The following is a 27238-nucleotide window of genomic DNA, read 5'->3' on the forward strand; positions in this document are numbered from 1 at the left end:
TGATACTGGAGTGGAGCTGCCGGAGGCTTCAAAGCTGGTGTAGGCGATGTTAGAGTGGCACGACTGGAGGCATCAGAGCCAGTGTAGGTGACGCCAGAGTGGCGCAGCTGGAGGCTTCTATGTAGTCGTGGCCGGAGACTCCAGAAGCCGGAGTAGGTGCTGCTTGGAGGCTTCAATGTAGTCGTGTTCAGAGACTCTGGAGGCCGGAGTAGGCACGACTTCAAGGCTTTGGTGCCCGGAGATGGGCTCTGGTGTAGGTGACATTGGAGTGGAGTGGCCGGAGGCTTCGGAGCTGGTGTAGGTGACGCTGGAGTGGCATGGCTGGAGACATCAGAGCCGGTGTAGGCGACGCTTGAGTGGTGCGGCTAGAGGCTCCGGTGTAGTCATGGCCAAAGACTCTAGAGGCTGGAGTAGACACGGCTTGGAGGCTCTGGTGGCTGGAGATGGGCTCCACCAAGTAGCGAGGCGGACAAACTCCAGTCGTAGAGTGCAGTGGGTTCCGGAAGCTGGACGGAGCTTTGGCCGTGAGGTGTTCCTCTTGTGTGTATTTAGTTTGTGAGCTTCTGTGGTGTGAGCAGTGTTAGCTTTTCTTTTCTGTGTGCATGTGCTCGCGTGTGTGTTCACGTTTAGTCTGAGTGTTAGCTTCTCTTCAATGCTTGCGTGTGCTTCCTGAGAGCTTGTGTGCTCCCTGTTTGGTGCTTGACCCAACAGTGAGCACGGAGGGCTCTGGTCGTGAGTGTGGAGGGCTCCGGTCGTGAGCACAGAGGGCTTCGGTAGTGAGCGCGGAGGTGGTTCGACAAGCGAAAGGGCTATGATGAAACTCCAGAGTATGGCGAGGAATGGAGGCGCCGGAGGTCAGCGAGGCTGGAGCCCATTGAGGCCAAAGTATGGTGAGGCTCCGGAGCATGGGGGAGGCTCTAGTCCGGCCAGGCTCCGAGCCATGCTCCGGCGTGGTGGCTTAGGGAGGCTCTCGCTCGGCGGCTTCGCACGTGGAGGTGCGGATAAGTGAAGGCCATGGAGGCATCACAGAGCATGGAGGTATCTCGGAGCGCCCGTCCTTCGACGTGGTCTATGGAGATGGCGCAGAGCGCTTGGCCTCTGGAGCGGCACGACGGACAGTATGCTGACGCGACTCGAGGACCTATCAAAGCTAAGCACACACTCGAGGTCGCCCTCGGCCAGCTGCATGCATTTGTTAGAATATGTGTATGGTAGCACGACAACCCATAGGAGCTAGTGGCCACAGTAAATGTGCATTAAATGTTTTGGCACGCTCACACAAGATAAGCTTGCTAGCGGCAAGAAAACGTGGGTACCACAAAAGTTAAGAGCTATCCTCCTGTACCGTTCACATGCATACCACTATCTCTTCTATGTATGGTAATTAAAATATGATACTATTTCTTACACCTTGAGAGTAAATATCCCTGGGCCATGGTGTGAATGCAAAAGCTTTTGTCAAGTGTTACGGCACCATGCTCTGCTGTGGACTGTGCGCACACCAGGTGAGATAGTCTATTTTTTACTGGCTACCTGCTCTATCTATACCACTACATGCATGGTGGATCATTTATAACATTATCTCGTGATATTTGAATGAGTCTACTCCATTTTTCACCATTACCTTTCTAGCTCGGGTACCGATTGAAAGTGCCTAGAGGGGGGGGGGGGTGAATAGGCTTTTCTGAAAATTAAAACTAAAACAGCGGATTAAATCTGCCGGATACTCCGGTGAAGGTCGGATACTCCGGTCTGGTCCGGAGTCTCTAGTCTATACAGGAAATCTAGAACAACTACAAATTAAAGCAAGTAGCTAGAATCTAAGGTTGAAGCTAGGTCTACTGGATATCACAGAGCTAAAATAACACTTAACACTAGCAAGATGATCACTAGAGCAATTTGTATGAAGAATCACAAATTCACACGATAAAGCAAATTGCACGAATACGAACGCAAGAGATTATCCTGGAGTTCGGCCACCTCACAAAGAAGTGTCTACGTCTCCGTTGAGGAGCTCACAAAGAGCCGGGTCTTTTCCAACCCTACCTTCTTCTAGCGACCACCAAGATCAAGCTAGAATTTCTTACTCAATTCGAAGATGTTTACAAACTTCCCGTGGCACTCCACAAGTTTGGGTGCTCTACGGGCGACGTCTTGCCGTCTAGAAGCACGAAGCTTCAAGAGAAATGATCGCAGCGAATGCTCGAGGAAGAACTCAATACGGTAGGCGTATGCATTTGATCCATAACCAAGCATTTAGCCTCTCATTCTCCTTTTGTAACGCTTGCAAGGATTCAATATTAGTTGTACAAGCATTTATATCAAAGTTGGAACAACGAGAGCATCCATTGCTAGTAGATGTACTAGATAGTAAATTTGTTTCACTAGAGTTGGATGAGCCTCTCTTAAGGATATCAATTTGTGTTTCAAGAGTTTTATAATTTTCATCTAAACAAGATAATTTCTCTTGAAGCAAGAAATTGTTACTCTTAAGGTCGGCAATTGAGGAATTGGCTAAATCATAATCATTAGACAATTTTTCAACTTTTTCCTTCTCTTTAGCAAAGAGCTCCTCGAGTTCAAAGTTTCTCTCATTTTCAAGGATGAACAAGTCCTCTTGTCTCTCGAGGGTCTCTTCATGACTATCTATTGTATCCATTAGCTCCTTTATTTTAGCCATAACATTTTTATTCAAACCTTTGAATAAGTTATCACAATCACTATCATATTCACTATCACTATCTAAAAGCTTGGATTGAGATTTTACCTTGCGGCTTTTAGCCATGAAGTACTTTGGGGAGTCGTCATCATCATCACTCATTAAGAGTGATTTTCTTGATGTAGGCTCATGAATGGCAATGGTGGCGACTCCTTTATCATCGGAGTTGGAGTCGGAGTTTGAATCTCACTCTTCTCCAATGTGTGCTTGGCCCGAATACTTTTTCTTGTACATCTTGTTCTTGTCCTTCTTGTATGGCTTGATTTTGTTGTCTTCTTTGTCCTTTCCTTTCTTCTTGTTCGGACAATCGGCTATGAAGTGACCAACTTCGTCACATTCATAGCATGCCCTCCTTGATGTTCTCTTCTTGGGCATGTCTCTCTTGTATTTTGAATAGCCTGCTTTTCTCATGAATTTTTTGAACCTTTTCACAAAGAAGGCCATTTCTTTATTTTCGGAGCTTTCATCTTCACTTGTACTTGATTCTTGGACTTGCTTGCTTTTGCTTGTCTTGAATGCAACCTCCTTTTTCTTTGAGGTTGAGCTTTGTTTTGCATGAATCTTCACTTCATTTGCTTCTTCTTACATGAGCTCATGAGCAAGGATCCTTCCAAGCACATCGCTTAGTGTAAGCCTCTTGTAGTCCCTTCTCTTTCGGAGGAGCGTCACCAAAGTGGGATTTCTAGGAGCAAATGCTCTAAGCAATCTCTTCACCACTTTGTGATCATCAATGTCCTCGCTTCCGAGCCCTCTTAGCTTGTTCACAAGCACCATCATCCGATCATACATGGCTTGAGGAGTTTCATGATCTTCCATCACAAATCTTCCTAGCTTTCCCTCGAGCAGCTCTATTTTGGATTCTCTCACACTTGTAGTCCCTTCATGAGCAACTTGAAGTATATCCCAAATTTTCTTGGTTTCTTCAAGTCCATCCACTTTATTGAATTCTTCCGGACTCAAAGCACTAAGCAACACACTTGTGGCCTGAGCATTGCGATGCATATTTTGTTCTTCACTTGAGGTGAGTTCTTGATCTTCCTCCGGCAACTCTAATCCTGTGCAAACAATCTTTCAAATACTTGGATGAAGAGAGATTAAATGCATTTTCATTTTATGCCTCCAAGCGGCATAATGTGTACCATCGAAGAATGGTGCACACTCGGAAGGCACGAAAATATAGTTGCTTGAAGAATTTAAACGATCATAATTGAAAGGAATTTCACTTCCCTTTCCTTTACCATTACCGTCGTCACTCCTTGATGGATCATCTTAAAAACCCCTCGGACTTCCGAATGTCGACATTATAATTTCCTCCAAGCGGTGAAGCCTTGTAGGAGGTTAGGCTCTGATACCAATTTTAAGTGCCTAGAGGGGGGGGGGGTGAATAGGCTTTTCTGAAAATTAAAACTAAAACAGCGGATTAAATCTGCCGGATACTCCGGTGAAGGTCGGATACTCCGGTCTGGTCCGGAGTATCCGGTCTAGTCCGGAGTCTCCGGTCTATACAAGAAATCTAGAACAACTACGAATTAAAGCAAGTAGCTAGAATCTAAGGTTGAAGCTAGGTCTACTGGATATCACAGAGCTAAAATAACACTTAATACTAGCAAGATGATCACTAGAGCAATTTGTATGAAGAATCACAAATTCACACGATAAAGCAAATTGCACGAATACGAACGCAAGAGATTATCTTGGAGTTCGGCCACCTTACAAAGAAGTGCCTACGTCTCCGTTGAGGAGCTCATAAAGAGCCGGGTCTTTTCCAACCCTATCCTCTTTTAGCGACCACCAAGATCAAGCTAGAATTTCTTACTCAATTCGAAGATGTTTACAAACTTCCCGTGGCACTCCACAAGTTTGGGTGCTCTACAGGCGACGTCTTGCCGTCTAGAAGCACGAAGCTTCAAGATAAATGATCGCAGCGAATGCTCGAGGAAGAACTCAATGCTCAAGTGGATCAAACCCTCTCCAAATACAAACTCTCTAAATTTTTGCAAACTTTGCACTAGAGGTGGTTGGAGGGTCTTTGAATGCTCTTAAAGTGCTCAAGAGGTCTAAAGTTCACCAGCAACAGCAAGCCTTAAATGCCATGGGGTGTGGAAGTATTTATAGCCATTTCTCAAAAACTAGCCGTTACTGTTCTGTCAGAACTGACCGGAGTATCCGGCTCTAAATCCAAAAACGGCGTCAGAACGGTCACAGAATGTGTCAGAACTAGCCGTTACAATTCTGTTAAGTTACCGGAGTCTCCGGTGAACACCGGAGTCTCCGGTCCTGACAGGGCTTTCAAAAAGACTAAGTCCGGAGACTAGTCGGACCCTCCGGCCTCTCTAGGTACCGGAGTATCCGGTGAACACCGGAGACTCCGGTCTTTTTATCAAAAAGATTAAAAGCTAACCGAGACACCCCTGCCGGAGTCTCTCTCGGAGACTCCGGTTAAAACTTGACCTCTTACCGGAGTATCCTGTGAATATCGGAAACTCCGGTCTTTTTCAATTAAAATAAAGACTTAACCGAGACTCTCTGGCGGAGTCTCCCTCGGAGACTCTGGTCTAATAACCCATAAATTACCGGAGTATCCGGTGAACACCGGAGACTCCGGTCTTTTTCCAATAAAAAATAAACTGGAACCGAGACTCTCTGCAGGAGTCTACCTCGGAGACTAAACACTGAGTACCGGAGTATCCGGTGAGAGATATTTTAAGCATTGAGACACTAACCAAGCAATCAAAAGTAACCCTCTTAATAGAGCGGCTATCCTAGACTCAATTTCAAAAATAAAAGAATTTAAATCCTATTGAGTACTCTTCGTTGATTCTCTATTTGTTTTGACGGGCGTCAAACGTCACTTGTCTTTTCAACTAATACTTAAACCTGTTCATAACTTATATAAACATATTAGTTCGTTAATCGTTTTGTCATCAATAAGCCAAAACCTACTTAGGGGGTCTAGATGCACTTTCACCGATCTTTAGTGTTAATAAACGAAGGTAACACTCAAAACTGATTGCGACTAGGTGCAGTGGATGTTTGCCTAGAGAATAGCACGTAACGATAAAAATACTAGCAGGAGTACTAACTAGTCTACTTGTAGGTCCAACTGATCACCAGCTGATACTACTAATGAATAGAGTATATCTAATTGCTGCACAATAAATGAGTGCATGCACTTACCTTGTGCGTGGAGGTTCGCATGAGTTTTACCTTTTCTTTTGCTCTCATATGGGTTAGCCTTCGCTCGAGGCTGGAGGGGCATGGGAAGCCATACTCGTACATGCTTTTCCTCTGGACAGTCTCGGGAGCGGCTCGCAGCACACCACAATCATCGTTCATGCTCGCCCGGGCCGATGCAAGTGCGGGCTCTTCACTCGTGAGATGCCAATGGGGTCATGCTTACGGAGTGGCACTCGCAGCCACACCCCCTTTATCCCAGATGTGTTTAGAGGGGCCCAAGAGGCCCTCACATTCTTCCCGGAGGGTGGACGAGGGCGTACTTCGGCTCATAGTTGTAGGTGTAGCCAAGTACGGGCTGGCGTGCACGTACGCACGCAGTTTTGGCCATAGCTCGCTCGCACAGAGGGTGTGGTCGCTACGCATGCATCAAACCGCGCTTGCTCACGCAGCGACGACACACCCAGGCCGAAGGTAGCCTGCACGCCGATGTCTTGCTCACGACGCTTGGTGCTTTCTCTCGCTTTCTCCTTCCGACAAGACTCTTTGTTCGCATCCCCACGGACGACATACTGTTAGGGCACGGGAGGCGAGCCCCAACAAATACGGCGAGAGCCCCACTCATAAGAAGAGGCTCAAGCTTGGAGATGGAGCCTGTGCATGAAAAGGAGAGAGCGAGAGAAATATCATTTGTATAATGAAAAAAGACCACTGGGGTCCTCTGGTCTAGTGGCCAAAGGTCTGTATTTATAGTTTCATTCGGGTATAAACGTACAAGTTTGCCCCTACAGAAATAACAGTACAAGTTACCGCCATACCGCAGGACCCAGGACCGGTCGAACTTACACTGTTTGAGCCTTGGTAAAAATACTTTTACCCCTACCTACAAGATATTATCTATTATAGCGAATACAGTGGTGCAAGAACCCATAAGGGTGCGATGCTGAGCCGATCGTCAATTGCGGTAAAGTGTCGCACTGTCTTAGGTGCCAGGATAGCCTCCACTTGTACTGGCATTAAATGACGATCATATTGTGTCAATGATTATAGGGGGTATCCTTTCTTTGCTGATATTTCATTCGGAGGCTAGCTGTCTCCCCTGCTTGGAGAAAGAGTGGCCTGATGAGTCCTTACAGCCTCCAGAGGTTGTAATCTTGGCGGGGAGCCCGGAGCCTTTAGGGCTCTGAAGTGGCACCCGCTGGTGACTTTCTGGTAATACTTGTGGGCCGAAGCATTTTCCAAAACACTTGTCGCTCAAACTATTTCAATTTACGCAATCAAACCCCTAAAAGAAACCCAATATTTGCCATCTGGTGACGAGGTGAAGAACTATCATACCCCTCATCGTTTCTTCATTTTTTCTTAAATATCATTGCTTCCTTAACTCGATTGTAGCATTGAGTTTCTTAATTCTATCAAGATGGCAATTAAATTCTCTGAACCTGGTTGGGTTTTAATCCCCAGTACCCAATTGCTGTCTATTTTTGGAACCCTTCTAACGCACGCTACTGCATTTGTAAAAGACAAAACATGACTTCTTGACTAAATATAATATAAGCGATAACACTTAAAAATAGAATAAACTGAAATATGCATACTTATGTATACTTTACAATTAAACTTCTCATTACATTCCCCTGATTAAAATTGTGTAAACATCTAGCAAAATTAAATCGTAAATTCATAGTTCATATTTATACTGCACCTTGCATTTCGTTCGGATTAAATGCAATCCATACCCATCCCTCAAAATTACATAATGACACCATATTTTCGCATACATGACTTATACTTCATATAAATTGCATCTACCATGTAATTTACCAAATAAGCTCTCGAGAAATTCATAGATTGTGCAGAATTAACATAAGTTCAAAAATAATTCAAATGTAATACATGCCCAATCTACATAGAGCCGCATGGCGGAGACAATTGTCAAGACCAACAACAATGAACCATGGTCATCACAGATTATAAGATCTAGCAAACAAAAGATTCATTCCATATATTTTATTTTTTATTTCAGTATGTACAGTGCTAAAGAGATTGCATCTTACTGTATAACCATAATGTTAATGTGCTTCACAACACATTTTCCCCACAATTTTTAGTTCTGCTTTTACCGTTGTCATCGAAATTAAAACTTACGTCAACATTTGTTTATACTATTTGTTAACAATAAAATAATCAAACAGGAACATTAAAAAAACTAGCAAAAACATGAGAAACGCGGCAAGGCCACACATTGTTTCTAGTTCTATCTAAAGAAAAAGCAAACAAAACAACTGCGGACCTATTTGTTTTTATTCTTATTACGGATTCTAGTCCTAAAAGCAAAAACAAAAGCAAACGGTCTCAATCTAAAAGTTAATTCTCACAGTCTACAAATAAGTTGTTGTACGAAATCTTACAATCCATAATTTGATAGAAAGAGATTTCTTCATAAAATTTAACTTGCAAAAATTCATAGAAAAAATAAATAGGACCTATATCTACTCATGGAGACTTGAGAGAGATACCTCTTTCATATCATGCCGTCACCTATGACTTTTTTTTTTCACGTAGTATTTTCTTGCCCACAGGTATATGCATGTTAACAACAATGGAAAAAAAATAGAAACATACCCATCTTCTGCGGGCACCCATCGCCAATTCCATCTAAAGAAAAACCAAACAAAACAACCGCAACCCCATTTGTTTTTATTTTGATTACGGATTCTAGTCCCAAAAGCAAAATCAAAAGTAAAAATAAATGGTCTCAAGCTGATTCTCATAATCCATAAATCAAGTTATACTACGAAATTACATAATCCAAAATTTAATAGAAAAAGACTTTACTATAAAATTTAAATTATGATAATTCATCGTAAAAATAAATAGGACCTACATCTCACGCCGTCACGCACCCCGCACGTGCCTCTCCCTAACTGAAGAGATACCTCTCATCTCACGCCGTCACGCGCCCCGCACGTGCCTCTCCCCAACTGAAGAGAAGAGAGGATAAGGAGCTCGCCTCTCCTTCGGAGGGGGAGGGAAACGCCCTGATCAAAACCGCGCGGAGGTCGCAAGCATCATCAACAGCATCAATGGCGTGCGTCGCCGCGCTCCTGGCCTCCCCCCCGGCGCTCCTCCCCTTCCCATCCGCCACCTCGTCCGCGGCATTGGCCTCCTGCTCGTGCCGCCTCCGCTCCGCCGTCGTCGCCCGCGCGCTCCGGCGCTTCGACGAGGTGCGCCGCGTCGCGTGTCAGTCGGTTCCCGCTTTTCTCGCGGGATGGGGATGCTTGGGGGAGGCGCGGCGCTGACTTGAATGTTTGCTTTGTTGGGTGCGGGGTGCGCGCAGGTGGAGGGGGTGTCGAAGAAGCGGCGAGGCATTGGAGGCGGCGCAGGAGGGTCGCAGGCGTCGTCGTCGCGCAAGGACAGGGGGCTCGCCGTTGACTTCAAGGAGCCGCAGGTGCGAGGAATGCCGACTTTATTGTGTTTGGTTGTACCCTGGTGCAGAGTATATGCTTGAGTGTGAAGTGTAGTTGCAATTCCATTAGAATGAGGAGTCCAGTTAGCCTCGAAGAGGCATATTTATTTGGTGTTGGGTTAGGCTCCACTTCATTGCTGGTTCAATATCGATCAATATGCATAGTGGTGTTTGGCTGTGTGCCTTGGATTACCATTTCGTAGGGTATGTCTGTTCAAAGTTCAAACTATTAATCTGAATTGCTCTGTTCTAGATTTGAGTCAGTCTGTACATTTTTTTAAAGTTCGCCATCTCAGAAATAGGTCATGCTCTTACTTTAGCACGAATAGCTCATGATGGTGCCTCCATACTGTTTCATCATCTAATTCTTGTGCATATGAGCTGTGATCACTAATCAGCACACCGATGTCTTCCTATCCATGTATATTTATGTTTTTTTATTTTTTCTGAGTAATGACTTCAATCCAGGAGGACATTCGATTCAGTGTTGTTCACCAAATCTTACAGATTCTGTCTTCTGCTAACTATGCTATTATGTCAGGTTGCTGATTTTGATGATCTCGAGGAGGACAAATTCCTTAATGCTGTTGTCAAGGTAGGCTTCAAGAATACACGTCCCTGGCTATTGATGATGCTTCTTTTGCTTACTCTTTTGTATTATAGTTAAAACTATATTTTATCAAGACAAATTTATGTGTGTGCTAAGTACTACTTCTAATATTCATGTTACAAATGCCTTCTTGGTGTAGTATGTCAAACATAGTGCTCTAATTTACTCAAAGATCTTGTTATATTGAGTGTGACACTGTGACTTTGCTTTATTTAATAATTATTCATGTCCTTTTCACCTGAATTATTTTCTCTCTTGTTAGGTCTATTGCACTCATATTGCACCCGATTATGGTCTTCCTTGGCAGAAGCAAAGGCAACATGCAAGCAGTGGGAGGTAAGTATTGATCTAGTAACATATCTGATTGAATTGTTGCTTGTACTTCTTCCAGATCCAATTTCATCTGTCTGTGCGTTTCTAGGCAGGTGGGGAAAAGTGTGCGGGCATAGAATATAAACTATCATGCTGCAATTAGTCATTTCATGATGTTGAAGAGATTAAGTTACAATTTCTCCTTCCTTGTAATGATTAGACATCTTAAAAACTATTGTTGTAAAAAATGGTGTTTGTTTTATTCTGATTGTCATCCTGCTTAAGTCACCAACAAGCTAGTGCTTATATGATCACATTCCTTGAATTTAATACCTCTATGCTTGTCTTGCGAGACACAGTCCATATCTTACATGTTTTGAACTTTATGCATATCTTTTGGATGAGGTCACTCATTTTAAATGGTTATGAATCACATATCTTGAATTTGGAACCTCTTTGCATATTTTACAAGACATGTCCTTTTACAGTGCTTTTATGATCGGTGATGGGAAACTCTTGACAAATGCACATTGCGTTGAGCATGACACCCAGGTGATTATTGATTAGATAGTTTTATATCTTTGCATTTTTATTTGACATTGGTTTCTCACTATTTTTCTGTTGGACTGTTTTGGTTTAGACTTTTGAATTAGTAGTAGTCGTTATCAGATGAATTATTTCAAATTTCTGCTGATATTGATGCACCATTGGTTTTTTATGCATAAGAGTTTACGTATGTCAGTTATGTTGTTAAGGCAAGGCTGCTTTTCAACACAGGTCAAAGTAAAGAGAAGAGGAGATGACAAAAAGTATATTGCCAAGGTTAATCCCCTGTAACAATGCTGCTTTCAAGAGATTTTAATCAAAATATTTATTTAATGACTATTGTAGCTTTCCTTGAAGTAAGATCGGTAACTATTTGGTTTAATCTGACATGATCTGAATTATCTTAACACAGATATATGCTTATGAGTTCTACACTCCCTGACTCCTGACTGAACCTTTTGCTCATTTTCTGACTATTAATATCGATTGCAAACCAACTTAGCTTTTCAACTTTTGCTTATTGACTACATTCCATTGTACCGGTGGGATTGGAGGCTCTACCTTTGGGACTTGGGAATGCTTTAAAATCAAATAAAGGGGAAATTCGATTTATGTTCATGTACCAGTCACTTATCATAATTATGATTATTTTCCTAAATTCTAACATTAAAAGAGTTTTTTTTGCAGACTAAAGTTAAAAAGTTTGTAATACATAAAGTTGCCCCCAACTGTAACAGTTGTATCTTGGAAACTTTCGAAACAGACAAATCATTATAACCATATTGTAGGTACCACATATAGTGCTTAATATCTTTTAAGTGAGGCAATTGACCCTTTGAAATAAGACTTGTTATAGTTAGTTACTACTTTATTTAAATGTTATAAAACTTTACTTGGTAAGATGTCAGCTGATAAAGTGATTTACAGGTTTTAGCTAGGGGCATCGAATGTGACCTTGCATTGCTCTCTGTTGAGAATGAAGAGTTCTGGAAAGGAACAGAGCCACTTCACTTTGATCGTTTGCCATGCCTGCAGGTAATTATCTTCATGATGTGTTTATTGGATCTTTTATCGTCATACTAATATGGATCAGGAATTGTTTTTTCTCACTAGTCATTACAGTTATAGCTTGCAAAAAATTTGGCCAACTTTTTTGCAACTTGCAACTCTAATAATGGTGCATGTAACATGTACTTGTTAAGAGCACATCAATGCCCTAAAAATTTCTGGCAGAGATGTTGTTCTTCACTCCTGCAAATGAGATAGACATTTATCATACTGTTTCTAGTTATATATGAAAAAGTCCTTCACACTTGATGCTGTATGGCATTGTTCTTATGGTTGAAACTTATCACAGGATTCAGTAACTGTTGTGGGATATCCTCTTGGTGGAGACACAATATCTGTAACAAAAGGCGTTGTATCACGCATTGAGGTGCTATCTCTTGGATCCTTCAGTTCTCTGCATCTGGCTTTTTCAATGCATTTTTTCCCACTCCTTCGGCCCCAACAAGGAGAAAAGCGAGGATATGCTATGCATAAAATAACTGTCCCATTTCTCAAAATGTTATAAACCCTCCGAAGATTCTATGTTGCTATTCCCTGATCCCATGCTCTTTCTTTTGTCCAGTGCATGTTGGTAGGATTAGGAACAAATTAGAATGTGCTTCATTGCTTCCTGACTCTCTGTAATCAGTTTGTTATGTGTGGGATCACATACCATAGGAAGAAAGGAAAGGGTGCACACGAAGAGGAGGCAGAGGCGGCAGATTGAGGAGATATTCGGTTTAGATGAGTTTGGAAAGAAATAAAATAGAGTTAGAAGTCAGGTCCAGATTAAGATAAGTAGGCAATTCGGATTAGGTCAGATTGGAAAGAGTTAGAGTCAGTTTAGGTAAGATTGGAAAGAGTTATATTTGGTTTTGGGAAGAGAGATAGAGTTGGATTCGGTTCAGATTAGCTGAGATTGTTAGGGCCAGGCTCTATATATAAAGAGCAGTCGACATCCTTTTTGAATTAAGAAATACATCAATCTATTCCTAATCTCCTATTCTCTGTCTCTCACCTCCCTGCTGTTGCCGACACCATAGCCGCCGCCATCCCGGTGTCACCACCACCACGGCCAGGAAACCGGCCAAGGAACATCCGGTGACCTTCCACTCCTATCCAATCCGGTCACTTCCCCACGGACGTGACACAGTTCTGAACACATTTGTATGGAATACTGGTGCAACGTTTTTCTCCCCTAGCTATAAGCTGCCCTCATCTTCTAGTGCTGTTTAGGTGCAGCCATAGTTATCATTACCTTGGTATTCAGTATTCATGTAGTTACTAGTTATCAAATGACTTCATTTTTTTTTTTCTGCATTGAGCTTCTATACAGAAACATGCACCAAATACAACATTGCTTGGCCTGTTTGGATGTCAAAGTATTTGAAAACCACAGTATTTGAAGTACCATGTACGAAATACTACAGTATATCAATACCACAGTTTATTGCAGTATTAAGAAAACCATGGTGTGTTTGACAATTGCAGTATTTCATGGAGTACTTTTTGTCTTTGAAAAATGGTTGCTAGGCTAATTACCCATCATTGAGGAGACAATACACATGTTAGGTGCATAAATGGAATTCTTGACCTATATATTTACCTGACACATTGTCATGTATGGTCACGATTAAATGTTATCTAGGCAAGCCCATGCACGCCAGATATATGTGTGCCTGCATACCTGTCATGCACGGATAAGAACACAACAACACAGACTCGAATTCACAACACCACTGACTCGAATTCTGTTGTAGCACTGCTATGCGAGAGTGGCCAGCATTCTCGGTTTTTAAAAAAGAGGCGGGGAGCAGATTTTCTAAAACTCCAAAAATACCGTGGTATTTGTAATACTACGGTCTGTAATACATTGATTTTTGTTTCATCCAAACATGTCAAAGTTTTTTATACTACAATTTTTTGAGAAACCATGGTATTCGTCAGAAACTCCAAAAATACTTTGCATCCGAACAGGGCCTAAGACAGTGAAGCATGGTTTTGAAAATGTTTCTATAATAATGATCTTATTTGATACATATTTAATTGAATAGTTGAACTTACACTGTTTCCTTTGGAATAGCCCAGGTCACTCCATATGCACATGGGACATCAGATCTTCTTGGCATTCAAATTGATGCAGCCATAAATCCTGGTCTGTCTTTTGTATCCGCCTTTGAATAAAAGACTTCCCTCACTATTCTGTTATTTGCTATATGATGATATTCAGAGCATTTACCTATCTTTGCTATATGATGATATTCAGAGCATTTACCTATCTTGCTTAGGCCTTAATTATCGAGTATTTCTGAAAATGATGAGCTGACTTTTATTGTCTTGGTCTTTTGTCCAGGAAACAGTGGTGGACCAGCCTTTAATGACCAAGGGGGGTGCATTGGAGTGGCATTTCAGGTACTTTTACTTGGTGACATCATTGGTACCTAGAAAGCTTATGTGTGGATTTAATTGATGTACAACCTAGTGTACTAGAAAAGATTGAAGACAGATTTAGGTAGTTGTCAGTTTCAAACCAAATCGCAATTCAGCTTTTTAAAACAGGCTTAGTTTTGCAATTTTTGTGAACATCAAATAGGTAGAGTTAAATGAAAGAGGATAGTATCGATTTTTTTTTTTTTTTTTTTTTTTGTAAACTATGCTAACCCATATGTATCCCCTGCAATTACTCTACAAATTGTAGAAAATGTATAAGGAGTAGGAAGCTGAGTTGGGTACATTTTGTGAGAGGAATAGTTGTGCTTGCACAATAAATGAACGCATATATTCTACATTATATTTTGAAACATTTGATGTAAGTCAGCAGAATCTATGAATTTATTGCACTGTTGATAATGTCCAAGTAAAACACGGGAGTAATTTTATCTCTATTTTTTTCCTATTCCCTTTTTCATTATGTATTTTGTTTAGGTGTACAGGTCAGATGAAGCTGAAAATATTGGATATGTTATTCCAACTACAGTTGTATCCCATTTCTTGAATGACTATCAGAAAAATGGCAAGTACACAGGTAAAATACTTTTTTGTTTTGAAAAATAAGCAAACTTGCTTGGGACTGAAAGGCTTTGTTGTTGTTGAAAAATAAGCAAACTAAAACCATGTCTATGTACTTAGGTAGATATAGACTTATTACCAAGTATTCATATATGTGCTTGCATAAATTGGTTTCTAGGTTCAACTAGACATTTCAACTAGATGCTATCTTTGCACTATATAGAGTCAGAAGTAGTAGGTTTCCTTAAAGATTTTTTAATCCTTTAAATATGTTTATATTATTTCCTAATTGTGTGCATATAGAGTATTTGTTACTTAGTAAAACTGTATTATAACACTCTGGTTTTGTGAGTCGTGTAACTGTAGTCTGTTGAAATTGTGCTCAATGTTTTCAAACATCATGTAGGATTTCCTTGCTTGGGTGTCTTACTTCAGAAATTGGAAAATCCGGCGTTGCGTGAAAGCTTAAAAGTACCTTCAAGTGAGGTATGCTATCTATATTTGATTAACTTCACCTTGTGAAGATTGAAGTATATATATTTGCAAGTGGACTATGATGCATACATGAGCACACAATTCTAGATGGTTTAGCCAGCCTTTCCCTTCTGAGATCTATATAATTAGTGGTTGCACTGAGCATCTTACTTACTGTGTAAGTGCTCCTGTGCATCTATATTTGATTAGCAAGTTTTTGTTGAGAATGGTTTCAGTTATCACACACTATGAGATATCTTAATTGGCAAAATAAAATCCAAAACAAAAACATGATCAAGAGATAAAATTTGCTAGAATGCTGGTCCATATTCAGAATGTTGACTGACTGACTGTAGATAACTCCTGGTTTTTGTGTATAGTACACCCTTTATCTCTTGCACTGCACAATACTTCTGTGGTTTTGTCTTTATTATTTGGAGCTGAGCTGGCCTTAGATTAGTCTAATAATATTTGAGGAAGATTTGCTATCATCTTTGAATCGTTCATCCCGGTGGCAGATCCCTTGATGGACTAAATCAAGGCTGCCTCAGTCAACACTTAAATGTGCCTTTTTGTTGTAGCAATTTAGTTGCATAAGGTGGGGTTGTTACTTGTTAGTGTCGTTTCTGGTGGAGAGTACCTTGCATATCCTTACAATATTATTAAAGTAGTCAGTTAAGATTGTTTTAAAATAATTTAGAAAAATGTCTTCTGAATACTGCTCTTTGGTCCTTGGCCTTGAGCACAGCTAAAACAATATTATCATTCGTTCTTCTCTGACATGCCATTTTACTTTGCTCTTGAAGGGTGTTCTAGTTCGTCGGGTTGAGCCTACTGCTCCAGCAAGCAGTGTTCTGCAAAAGGTAACATGCCCCAATTAGATCCACTTCACATATTTGAATGCCTTTTGTTTTTTTTATGTTATGAATCTTTCTGGATTAATGATTGTCCAAACTGTTTCCTTCAAAAAATGGTTGCCCAAACTGTATTTGCTAGATTTGCTTCATCTGTTTGAGTTGATCAGGTTGTTGTTTGTCCAGGGAGATGTAATAGTAAGCTTTGATGGTATCGCAGTAGGATGTGAAGCAACAGTACCATTTAGGTCCACGGAGCGAATTGCCTTCCGCTACCTCACAAGCCAAAAGTAAGTTACGTAGCTTATTCCTGATAAATTTTATTCTTTTCCTAACTTTGCTAATTTCTTTATGTTCTCTTCTGAAAAAAAAAAACAATGTTTTTCTATATTTCTTTAAAACTTGTAATTTGCAGCAGAACTTTCCAATAGTACCAAATTTTTGTTGTCCAAAATTGTGTATTTCACTATAATTCATCTTTCATTAACAATAATGAGTGGATCTTGTGTCAACATGTGAGTAGATGTTACATATGTTAGAGATATATTGCATCTGTGTAATATCCCCTTGTTATAAGGAGTTCTTTGTATATTGCTCACCTATACATGTATATATACTGGCCTATGGCCTCTAGAGAATACAAGTTGCTATTCCTAACATGGTATTAGAGTTAGGTTTTCTTTTGGTGACGCAACAACTCGTTCCGATCTAGTCTACCCGCCGCCAGTTTCTCTCTTCCCACCGGCTTCTCTCTCTCTCTCTACTATCACCGGTCTGCTTTCTCTCTGCCAGACGTCGTGCACCGGTCCCGACGCGCATTGCCTGTTCGCTGTCCATCTACCGAGCACATTGCCACCGGTCTATCCGTGATCTGCACCACTCGAATTAGACCGAACCGCTGCCGTCGGCCTCCGGATCCACCTCCAGATCTGTTGGCCTATTGTCTCCTGCCCCCCCTGTCTGGACCGTCGCCGTTCGCACCTGTAACCCATATGACCACAGTTCACACTCTTTTGGTTGTGGTCTCTGTGCGTCAATAGTCTATCTCTCAGCTTGATGTCAAGAATGTATTTTTTAATGGTGAGCTACGCAATGAGGTATACATGCATCCACCGCCATGGTATTCCATTCCTGAGGGCATGGTTTGTCGTCTATGTCGCTCTCTTTATGCCTTAAGCAAGTTCCTCGTACTTGGTTTGAGCGTTTTTCTTTTGTGATCATACTACTAGTTTTTCTTCTAGTGCTCATGATCATGTGCTCTTTGTCCACACTTCGTCTTGTGGTCGGACGTTCTTCTCTTGTATGTTGATGATATGATCATTACATGAGATGATTATGAGTATATTTCCTTTGTGAAGGCTTGCCTCAATGGGCAATTTCTTATGTCCGAGCTTGTCAGTGTATCAGGAACCAGGGGTCCCCGAATCCCGAGGCCAGGCCAGCCATCCGCCACATGGCGCCATCCCGCGGAGTCTCTCCCACAAGGTGAGAAAGATCGAGTCCCGGGAGAGGGCGCTCGGAGCCGCAGTCGGTGGCCCCCGAGTACCCCAGTTTCCCGATGATCCACGAAATCTAAGTACCGGGAAGAAAGTGTTTGGGAAGGTGTACGGTGGCCCCCGAGCACCCTAGTCCCCCGACGACCAGGAGAGCTAAGTACTGGGAGAAACGTGCCCGGGGCCGCCGGCGGTGGCCCCTGGGCACCCAAGTATCCCGAGGACCCACCGAAGGAAGTTCCGGGAGAGAGTGCTCGGGGCTGCGTGCAGCAGCCCCCGAGCACTCGGTTCCCCGAGGATCCGTACAAGTGTGCCCGGGAGAGAGTGCTCGGAGAGGTGAATAGTACCCCGAGCACTCGGTTCCCCGAGGACAAGAAGGGGCATTCTCGGGAGAGAGTGCTCGGGGAGGTGAACAGTACCCCGAGCACTCGGTACCCCGACGACCCAGAAAGCCCCCTGGTGGAGGCCCCCGAGGGGCCCACCGATGAGGTGTCAGCCGGTCAAAGGCCCGAGGCCGCATTTAAAGCGCGTGCGTGGCCGGTCACCTCCAACTGCTCCCGTCGCGCTCAGCGTCAGTTCCTGCCACGTTCTGGCAGAGAGGCGTGGGGTTATTAATTGCACAGGTCCTGTCCCGTGCCATCCGGCCCGTCTCAGGATAACGTCGTAAGGACCGAGGCGTTCCGTCTGCCGCGCTGCTGTGGCAGGGGAACAAGACAGGGCGGGCACGCCGGGCCGCTCTACGGTTGCCCGGTGGGCCCTCTCCACGGCGCCGTTTGCTAGGCCATTTATGGTGACGGATGACCGGGCGTGTGCCGCATTTTCCACCCCCGGTCACTTCGCCCAGAGGAAATGATGACTCCCTTTCCATTTATGGTGTCTCGGAACTCGTGCCCCCTCCCTCCCGTTCGGGGCACGTTGCTGCCGGCGGGTATTTAGAGCAGCCGGCGGCACAGAAGAAAGAAGCGGAATGCATCCTGGAAAGGTATGGTAAAAAGAGAGGACACACAAGCATAGACAAGAACACAGCACAAGAGAAACACGGCTGAGAAGTGAGCAGTACGAGACAGGCCGAAGAACAAAGAGCCCAAGGCTCTAAGATAGACCAACATTCTTGTAACCAGCAACATCCTTGAGGGACTTCCTCAGGGCATTTATAGTATCCATATAGGAGTAGGGTGTTACGCCCCTATGCGGTCCGAACCTGTCTAAATTCCGGTGCATTTACTTCTTTTTGCACTAGGTCATTCCACCACCACCGGCAGTTGCATTCATTCCTATTTATTTCTCCGACGAACATACTCAGGATCATCCCCCGGCCGAATCTCTAAAAAGGGGTCTTTCGGGATCCTTGCGACTGGAGTTAATCCTCCGACAGAGCTGGATCCTCTTCATTACTTTTTGTGGATTGAGATTTCTTCTACATCATAGGGTTTCTTTGGGTCCCAAAAGAAGTATATTTAAGATTTTCTTGATCGTGTTTCTCTCATCTCCGGTCCATTGATGGTGAGCCTCTTGCAGATCTCACATGCTACTGTCATCTTGTTGGGAGTCTTCTTTACCTCGGTGTCACTCGTCCAGACATTTCTCATGCAGTGCACATTCTCAGTCAGTTCGTCTCTGCTCCCACTAAGCTCCACTATAATCATCTTCTTCGTGTTTTGCGCTATCTTCGTGGAATTATCTCTCATCGTCTTTTCTTTCCATGTTCTAGCTCCTTACAGTTTCGTACAATGCTACTTGGGCTAGTAATCCCTCTGATCGTCATTCTCTTTCTGCCTACTGTGTGTTCCTTGATAGTTCCCTCATTTCTTAGAAGACTAAAAAGCAGATCACAATTTCTCGTTCCATCGCAGAGTCTGAGTTGCGAGCCATGGCTTTGTTGACAGTGGAGCTCTGTTGGTTACGGTGTTTACTTGAGGATTTTGGTGTTTCATCTTCTGCACCTACTCCTCTTTTCTTCAACGGTATATGTGCTATATGTATTGCTCAAGATCCGGTGAAACATGAGCTCACCAAGCATATTAGTGTTGATGCTTCTTATACACGGACATAGGTACATGATGAGGTTATTGATCTTCAGTATGTTCTTTCAGAACTTCAATTAGTTGATTTCTTCACGAAGGCACAAAGTACAGCTCAACACATGTTATATCTCTCCAAACTCAATGTGATTGATCCCCCATGAGTTTGGAGGGGGGGAGGGGGGTGGAGTTAGAAATATATTGCATCTGTGTAATATCCTTGTGTTATAAAAGGTTCTTTGCATATTCCTCACCTGTACATATATATATACTGGCCTATGGCCTCCAAGGAATACAAGTTGCTATTCCTAACAATATGCATATCATGTGCTTTGTCGTTTGGGTATGGATGGGTAAAAGTTTTCGTTCAATCACTTACTGTGTATCTATTAAATGTTGCCCCGCTAAACCTCTGTTAGTGGGTTCTGTAGTGCAGAATCACAGAGCTCGATAGTCTTTGATTATCTAAGTAACTGTCTTTATCTTTCTGATTCCCTTCTGTGTAACCCCTTTTTACATTAAAAGCCTCTTCTGGATATGAATACAAAGTTACAAATTGGACCCATCTACTGCATCCTCTTTTTGTTTCTAAACGTAATGTGTATGTCTGATATATCTTATAAACTTGATATTCTGGTGCATCCTTATTTTACTTCTATGGAACTAAAATTTTCCTACACGAGAGCGCAAGTTGCAGTAAAATTTCATGTCTTCATTATTCAGGTATGCAGGTGATATTGCTCAGCTAGGAATCATTCGGAATGGCAATTCCATGAAAGTCCAAACTGTTTTGCAGCCAAGAAGACATTTAGTGAGATACTAAAGACCTTCATCCTTTCTTGAACCAAAAACTAGAGATGTAAATTTCACCAATATGCACTATTGACAAGATTCTTCATTCTTAAATAAGGTGCCGTTTCATGTCGAAGGGGGCCAACCTTCTTATCTCATAGTTGCTGGCCTTGTCTTCACACCTTTAACAGAACCATTTATAGTGTAAGTAACCAGTGGACCTCCCCTTTTAAGCCCTTGTTGGTAGCATAAAGCTTGTAGTTACTTAATTCATAAATTTCTGTTCATGTGCAGGGAGGAGTGCGAAGATACACTAGGGGTAATTTTACCATCAACATGATCATCTTACTTGCAGCTTACTTTTTTCCTTGAAGATTTGTAACTCTTATTGTTAGCATTGTCATCTTTTCTTCTTGTACAGTTGAAATTGTTGGCAAAAGCACGTTACTCTCTAGCGACCTTTGAGGGGGAGCAAATTGTTATAGTATCACAGGTATTTTTCATTCCGTGGTTAGTTTGATTGACTAGTTCTTTTGGTTCACTATGTCATTATGTCCTTGATTCATTGCCTCCGTCTAGGTTTTGGCACACGAGGTCAACATTGGTTATGAGCACATGGGCAATCAACAAGTAAACGTCTCCAACTTCTTGTTGTCTTATGCTTATGAATTGTGTCTCACGAGTTTCACCTAACCAATATTGTTATCAGGTCATGAAACTAAATGGAACTGTGATAAAGAATATCCATCACCTTGTTCATCTTGTGGACAGTAAGTACTGATTGCCTCATGTTGAGTAACTTTATAACATCTTGGCCTTTCGTTCCTGCTCATCGTATCATGTTGTTACGTTAATATATAGCCTGTAAAGACAAGTTCTTGACGTTCGAGTTCGAAGACGACTTCCTGGTTGTTTTGCACCGGGAAGAAGCGGCTGCTGCATCTTCAGATATTCTCAAGGAACATGCGATTCCTTTTGTACGGTCATCTGATCTATCAGAGCCGTATGTCGATACAAAGGACGAAATCCAAAAAACAAGCGAAGATTTTGGTGAAAGCCCTGTCACAAACTTCGAAATGGGAATTGACTGTCTCTTGTGGGCATAAATCCAAAAAACAAGCGAAGATTTTGGTGAAAGCCCTGTCACAAACTTCGAAATGGGAATTGACTGTCTCTTGTGGGCATGAACAACTTGTTTTTTTAATGGACGAGCAACTGAGAATGAAGTTTCAGTTGAAGCAGCAATAAGGCTGGTGAAATGCAAGCATCTGCCGGCATTCAACGGCAGCAAGAGCATACCCCCATTGTGAGGGCATACCGCATACACACTCCGTTGCGGCAAAGCCGAGCCATGTTGTATGTTAGTATAGACAGAATTCAGATTTATGTTGTGCACTAGGAACCATAGAATGATTTATTCACCTTCATTTTTTAAGGGGCCGGGAGTCGAGAAAGGATTGTACAATTTGGCCGTGAGCAATCCTGTAAATCTTCGGGCATGCAACAAATCGTCCAGAAATTTTGTTGGTTTACTCTTTGGTTTGTACTACTCCCTGATTGATCTTGCAGAACAAAGCATAGCTGCAGGATGCCATGTTTCGTTTCGTTTCGTTTCTGTAATGATGCTGGAGGCGCAATAGCCTGATGTGAGGAGTCGGTGGATCCATCGTTCCGAGGGTAAAATGACTATGCATTGCAGTTACCTTTTACATATTTTCCTCTGAAGCAATTGTAAGACATGACTATGCATTGCAGTAAAATGTTTGCCTTCAGAACTGCAATTTGAAATATGAATCCACTCATCCTCCCTTGACATGATTTTGGAGCCAAGATTGATCTCTCATCCCACATCAGTCATGCTTTGAAGTGTTCTCTTTTTTAAGTTGTGTGATTCGTGTTGGTTGTGTTTTTTTTCACTTGGGACAATTGCAAAGAAACCACTATTTCTGTGTTATTGTAAGCTTGCAATTAAAAAATTCTAAAAATATCATTAAAACTATCATTCGAGTGGTATTCTTGTAAAAAATAAAAAATCAGAGAGGTATTTGCAAATGCCCCTTTCCTTTTTAGGATGTGTGCATTTTAGTTATATAGAGACAGAGAACACTCTTGTGTTGTTGTATTACTTTAATGTGCCGATAAAAGATATTCTCTCTATTTCAAAATATATGATGTATAAGGACTCAGAAAAGTTAAACTTGTAAATTTTGACTAATAATTAGTCAAATTATATGCATATTTAGTGTAAAAAAATATCAATATATTTGTATTTTACATACCTTTTAATAAGATATTGGTTTATAGTAATTAATAATATATTATAAGATAAATTAATGATCAAAGTATATTTTGAAAGACTGTCTCAAATCCTAATACGCATATAAAAAGAAATGGAGGGAGTAATAAAACTTCTTTTATCGAAAAATCAGTCCTTATATAAAGGATGAAGAAATTGTAATTGTTCACCAGCAGCTGCTCGGTTCACCAGCAGCTTCGCCTGCTCGCTGGTCCCCGCTCCTCAACTACACCCACCTCAGCGGCCTCCTCGCCTGCTGCGGCCGCGCCGCGGACCTCCGCCTCGGCGCCGCGCTCCACGCCTTCGTCGCTAAGAATCCCGCCCACTTCCGCTCTGCCCGCGCCGCTCCTGCCTCCGCCACGCGCTCGTCGCCGTGTAAGCCCGCTTCGGCCGCCGCGGCGCCGCCCGGTGTTCGACGAAATGCCGTCCGGGACTCCATGTCCTGGAACTCGCTCCTCGCCTCCTCCTCCTCCTCGGCCTCGGACGCGCTCGCGCTGCTCAGGCGGATGCTGCGCTCGGCTCCGGGCGCGGGCGCGTGCGACCACGCCACGCTCACGACGGTCCTGTCATCGTGCGCGCGTGACGGCGCCGCGTCGCTGCCCGCGTGCACCGCGGTGCACGGGCTCGGCGCGGGGGTGTCCGTCGGGAACGCGCTGGTGACCGCCTACTTCGAGTACGGCTCCCCGGGCTCGGCGGAACGGGTGTTCGACGCGACGGCGGAGAGGAATGTCATCACGTGGACGGCCATGGTCTCCGGGATGGCTCGGGCGGAGCGGTGCAAGGAGAGACCTTGCTCTGTTCCGCCAGATGAGGCGAGCGGTGGACGCCAACAGTGCGACGTACTCGAGCTCCCTGTTGGCTTGCGCCGGATCACTTGCAACCATGGAAGGCCAGCAGATTCATGGGCTTGTCGTGAAGGCTGGATTGGATACCGACCTCCATGTCGAGAGTGGGCTCATGGATGTGTATTCCAAATGTGGATTGATGGAGGATGCCCTGAGGGTGTTCCGCTCTTGTCGGAATCCTGATGAAGTTTTCTTGACAATAATTCTTGTTGGGTTTGCTCAAAACGGACTGGAGGAGAAGGCGTTCGAATTGTTCAGTGAGATGGTTGGCACAGGAATTGACATTGACGCAAGCATGGTTTCTGCAGTTCTTGGGGCTTTCGGTGCTTCTACTCCATTTGCTCTCGGGAAGCAAATCCACGCACTGGTCGTCAGGAAATGCTTTGGAGGGAACACATATGTCTGCAACAGCCTGATCAACATGTATTCGAAATGCGGTGAACTACGCGAGTCTGTTCAAGTGTTTGATGGAATGCCAACTAGGAACTCGATTTCCTGGAACTCCATCATTGCAGCCTTCGCTCGACATGGTCACGGTTCGGAGATTTTTCGACTGTTTGAGTCCATGAAAGCCGATGGTGCAAAGCCCACTGATGTCACATTCTTATCGCTGCTCCATGAATGCAGCCATGCTGGATCAGCCAAGAAGGGACTGGAGATCTTGAATTCCATGTCATCACAATATGGAGTCCTTCCAAGGGTGGAGCATTATGCATGTGTGGTTGACATGCTTGGCCGGGCTGGTCTGTTAGCGTGCGTTGGGTTCACTGGACGGAGCGTCTTGGAGATGGCGGTCCATTTTTCCTAGCGTTTGGTTGCTCGGACGGGGTGGACGGGGCGGCCAGGACGAGCGCATGTTCGCTGAGATGCTGGACGGCTCCGTTCGGGTGAAATCGGCCAGACCGGGCCATCCCAGTTCGCCTCGTCGGTGATGGTGCGTGCTCCTCCCGTCGTTAGTGATCTTTTTATTTAACTCTCGATTTTATTTGAAGTATAAAAATGATCAAATTTTTTAAATGTTTTTACGTGTAAATTAGAACTCATTAGTAATCTGTTTTAATTGGTTTGATCCAAAAAGCATGAGCCAGTGTTTAATTAAAATTCTCTAAAGAAGCAACTTCTAGCAATTTTTAGTACTCAAATAAATTTCCAAAAAACTGAAAAAATTTACTAATATTCTTCTCATGTGATATACTAATTTAAAAAATAAGTTTATTTGTAATGCTTTATTTATATACATTTTTATAATTTCATTTGATATTCTATTTTTAATTTAATTTATATTTAAATAAATTCAAATATGTATAAATTCATCAAAACGCTTATGAAATACATATAAATACGAATAGATAATCCTATCCACTGTAATCCCACCAACCAAACAAAAAAACTGATTCATCTCATTCACTTTAATCCCGTCAACCAAACAAAAAACTGATTTATCCTATCCATTCTAACCAAACATAAAAATGAATCATCTTATAAAAAAAACACGAATGATCATATCCCATCCAACCTCGCCCTCCAACCAAACACACCTCATAAAAGAACTCAAAAGTGGGGAAATCTGCAGCAGAGAAGTTGCACCTCCTGGAACCTGACTGCACTGATGCTTATGTCTTGCTATCAAACATCTGCTCACCCGAGGGCAGATGGGATGACAGATCGAGGGTCATGAGGAGGATGAGGGAGATGGGGTTGGCGAAGGATACTGGCAAGAGCTGGATTGAGCTCGAAAAGGAGGTCCGTGTTTTCGTCGTTGGGCCGACGTCTCACCTGAGTCTGCTGCTGGTGATGACGTAACTCCCTATATCTTTATTTGACTATCTACTTATAAAATTCTCTTTTCATATTTCTACTCATTTCAACAGACTAACTAAATCTTACTCTTTTTATATCTTATGTAGCTCTATTTTATTCGTATCCAATTTATTTGTAACAACTATTTTTTTTGGCAATAGTTATAATTTCAACTGTTATAGTGCAAATAGTAGCAGTACACGTTAAATATTAAAATTTTCTATGTAACTTAGGGTTATCAATAATTTTAGAAATTAGTACATTAGTTTAGATGAATATTCATAATTTTTTTTCTGATTTTTGGGAATTAAATTTATGCCCTAAAAATTTGAGGAATTTTTATTTAAAATTTGTAAGAGATTTTTAGTTGGAACCAGTTAAAATAGGTTACAAGTTATTTATTCCACGAGCATAAAAATCAGTGTGATTTTAGAAGCTTCAGAAATTTACTTTTTGAATTTATAAAAGAGGGGAAAAGGAATAAATTTTTGAAGCATTTGGCAACTTGCTGATTCTCTCCTCCCACCGACGTGCCCAGGAGCGGATAGCTTATCGTTAGATAGTGACTCCACAGTGATGGCGATCCGTTTGGATACTCTATTGAAGCCATGTTTTATAGGACAGCAGGCAAAAGTAGCGGTGGCGAGCAGAATACCGTCTCCGCTGGAGATGCTCTAATGCAGTTGTCTGCAGTTTTCAGTGATCAAGAAGATCTGGTGGAGAGCAATGGTTTGTGAGATGTCATCAGAAATTCACATTCATCATTTTAGTGTCCTGCGGATGATGGATACATGAGAAACACAAGGGCAGAAGCACAGTTTCTTTACCAACAAAACCTCCAACCTGGAAAACTGCAGACCAGCACATAAGCTGAGGCTAATAACTTCCCCCATGGTTCCATCTCAAAATTTCTTCAGAGAAAGTGAAACAGCACTAAGGCCACTAATACCAACTGATAGATCATTTCTCAAACTTTGATCAGAATATGTATAAAAAGTTAAAAACAACAGGAGTACCAAAAGGAGGGACCAAACGAAGTGATACATAAATCGTCACATTAAAAAAAGAAAAGAAAAAACAAACTGGGCAGGAGCTCTGATGATCTTATCAGTAGGACGAAAATAAGTTTTTACCAGAGATCTGACGATCTCAAAATTTCATCCTTATGCCTGCCTGGCACTAGAGGTGGCCAGCCAAGACGATGAACAAATATAATTATATGAGCACAATAATTAGATGAGCAGTATGAAGTGATACAAAAATCGGCACAATATAATTATACAAGCAGTATGAAGCTTCTGCCAAGCTTCAGTTATACACACTAAACACAACATTTCAGGGGGACATTATACTCTCGGGAGTACTAGAGCAACAACAGAGACAATTTTAGAAAACATTTTACCAACCCAGAAAGTGAATATAGGATGCGATGCCAAAACTTGTAAGCACAACTAGAGCAGTTGAGCAGCCCACAAGAATTCATCTGGACAACCAAGTTTCTTCCTTTTCCATCATGGCCGCTGCCAAAACATCTTACTCATCATCGTGCGCTGGAGCTTAGCGTCACATTCCTATATCAAATTCACAAAAATCAGTTATACCAGAAGATGTTGCCTAAGAGACTAACAATGGAGGTTTTTAAGCGTACAAAGCTAGCAACATTTTCTTTATAAAATCTAAAGTTTTAATCCTTTTTAAGTAACTAAAAAGTAATAGAAAGTTTGAGTGAAACACTTGGTTGACATTGTGATGTTTAAGCAGATCATTAATCAGAGTT

At 42.4% G+C, this 27238-nt stretch overlaps 1 protein-coding gene and 1 pseudogene across 1 annotated transcript; both read left to right on the plus strand.

The window, feature by feature from the left end:
- Window positions 1-8848: 8848 nt before the first annotated feature.
- On the plus strand, window positions 8849-22124 carry LOC133928431 (protease Do-like 2, chloroplastic). The gene is made up of 21 exons (XM_062374762.1): window positions 8849-9120; window positions 9234-9344; window positions 9904-9957; window positions 10235-10308; window positions 10773-10836; window positions 11062-11106; window positions 11758-11865; window positions 12188-12265; window positions 13966-14032; window positions 14231-14289; window positions 14803-14902; window positions 15293-15372; window positions 16167-16223; window positions 16401-16504; window positions 20452-20539; window positions 20639-20724; window positions 20815-20839; window positions 20942-21013; window positions 21100-21150; window positions 21230-21290; window positions 21382-22124. Exons 1-21 carry the CDS (start codon window positions 8980-8982, stop codon window positions 21624-21626), a joined length of 1770 nt encoding a protein of 589 aa, XP_062230746.1. The 5' UTR covers window positions 8849-8979; the 3' UTR covers window positions 21627-22124.
- LOC133929631 (pentatricopeptide repeat-containing protein At3g05340-like) lies at window positions 21872-26328 on the plus strand (annotated as a pseudogene).
- Window positions 26329-27238: the final 910 nt, after the last annotated feature.

This window comes from Phragmites australis, chromosome 9, assembly GCF_958298935.1.
Source record: "Phragmites australis chromosome 9, lpPhrAust1.1, whole genome shotgun sequence".
Classification (NCBI taxonomy): Eukaryota; Viridiplantae; Streptophyta; class Magnoliopsida; order Poales; family Poaceae; genus Phragmites; species Phragmites australis.

Excerpts from the sequence above, each read along its gene's own strand:
- LOC133928431 (XM_062374762.1), top strand. The coding sequence starts at position 8,980 with ATGGCGTGCGTCGCCGCGCTCCTGGCCTCCCCCCCGGCGCTCCTCCCC. Across the intron at positions 11,107-11,757 it reads ACAAAAAGTATATTGCCAAG|GTTTTAGCTAGGGGCATCGA; the intron begins GTTAATCCCCTG and ends AGTGATTTACAG. Across the intron at positions 11,866-12,187 it reads ATCGTTTGCCATGCCTGCAG|GATTCAGTAACTGTTGTGGG; the intron begins GTAATTATCTTC and ends AACTTATCACAG.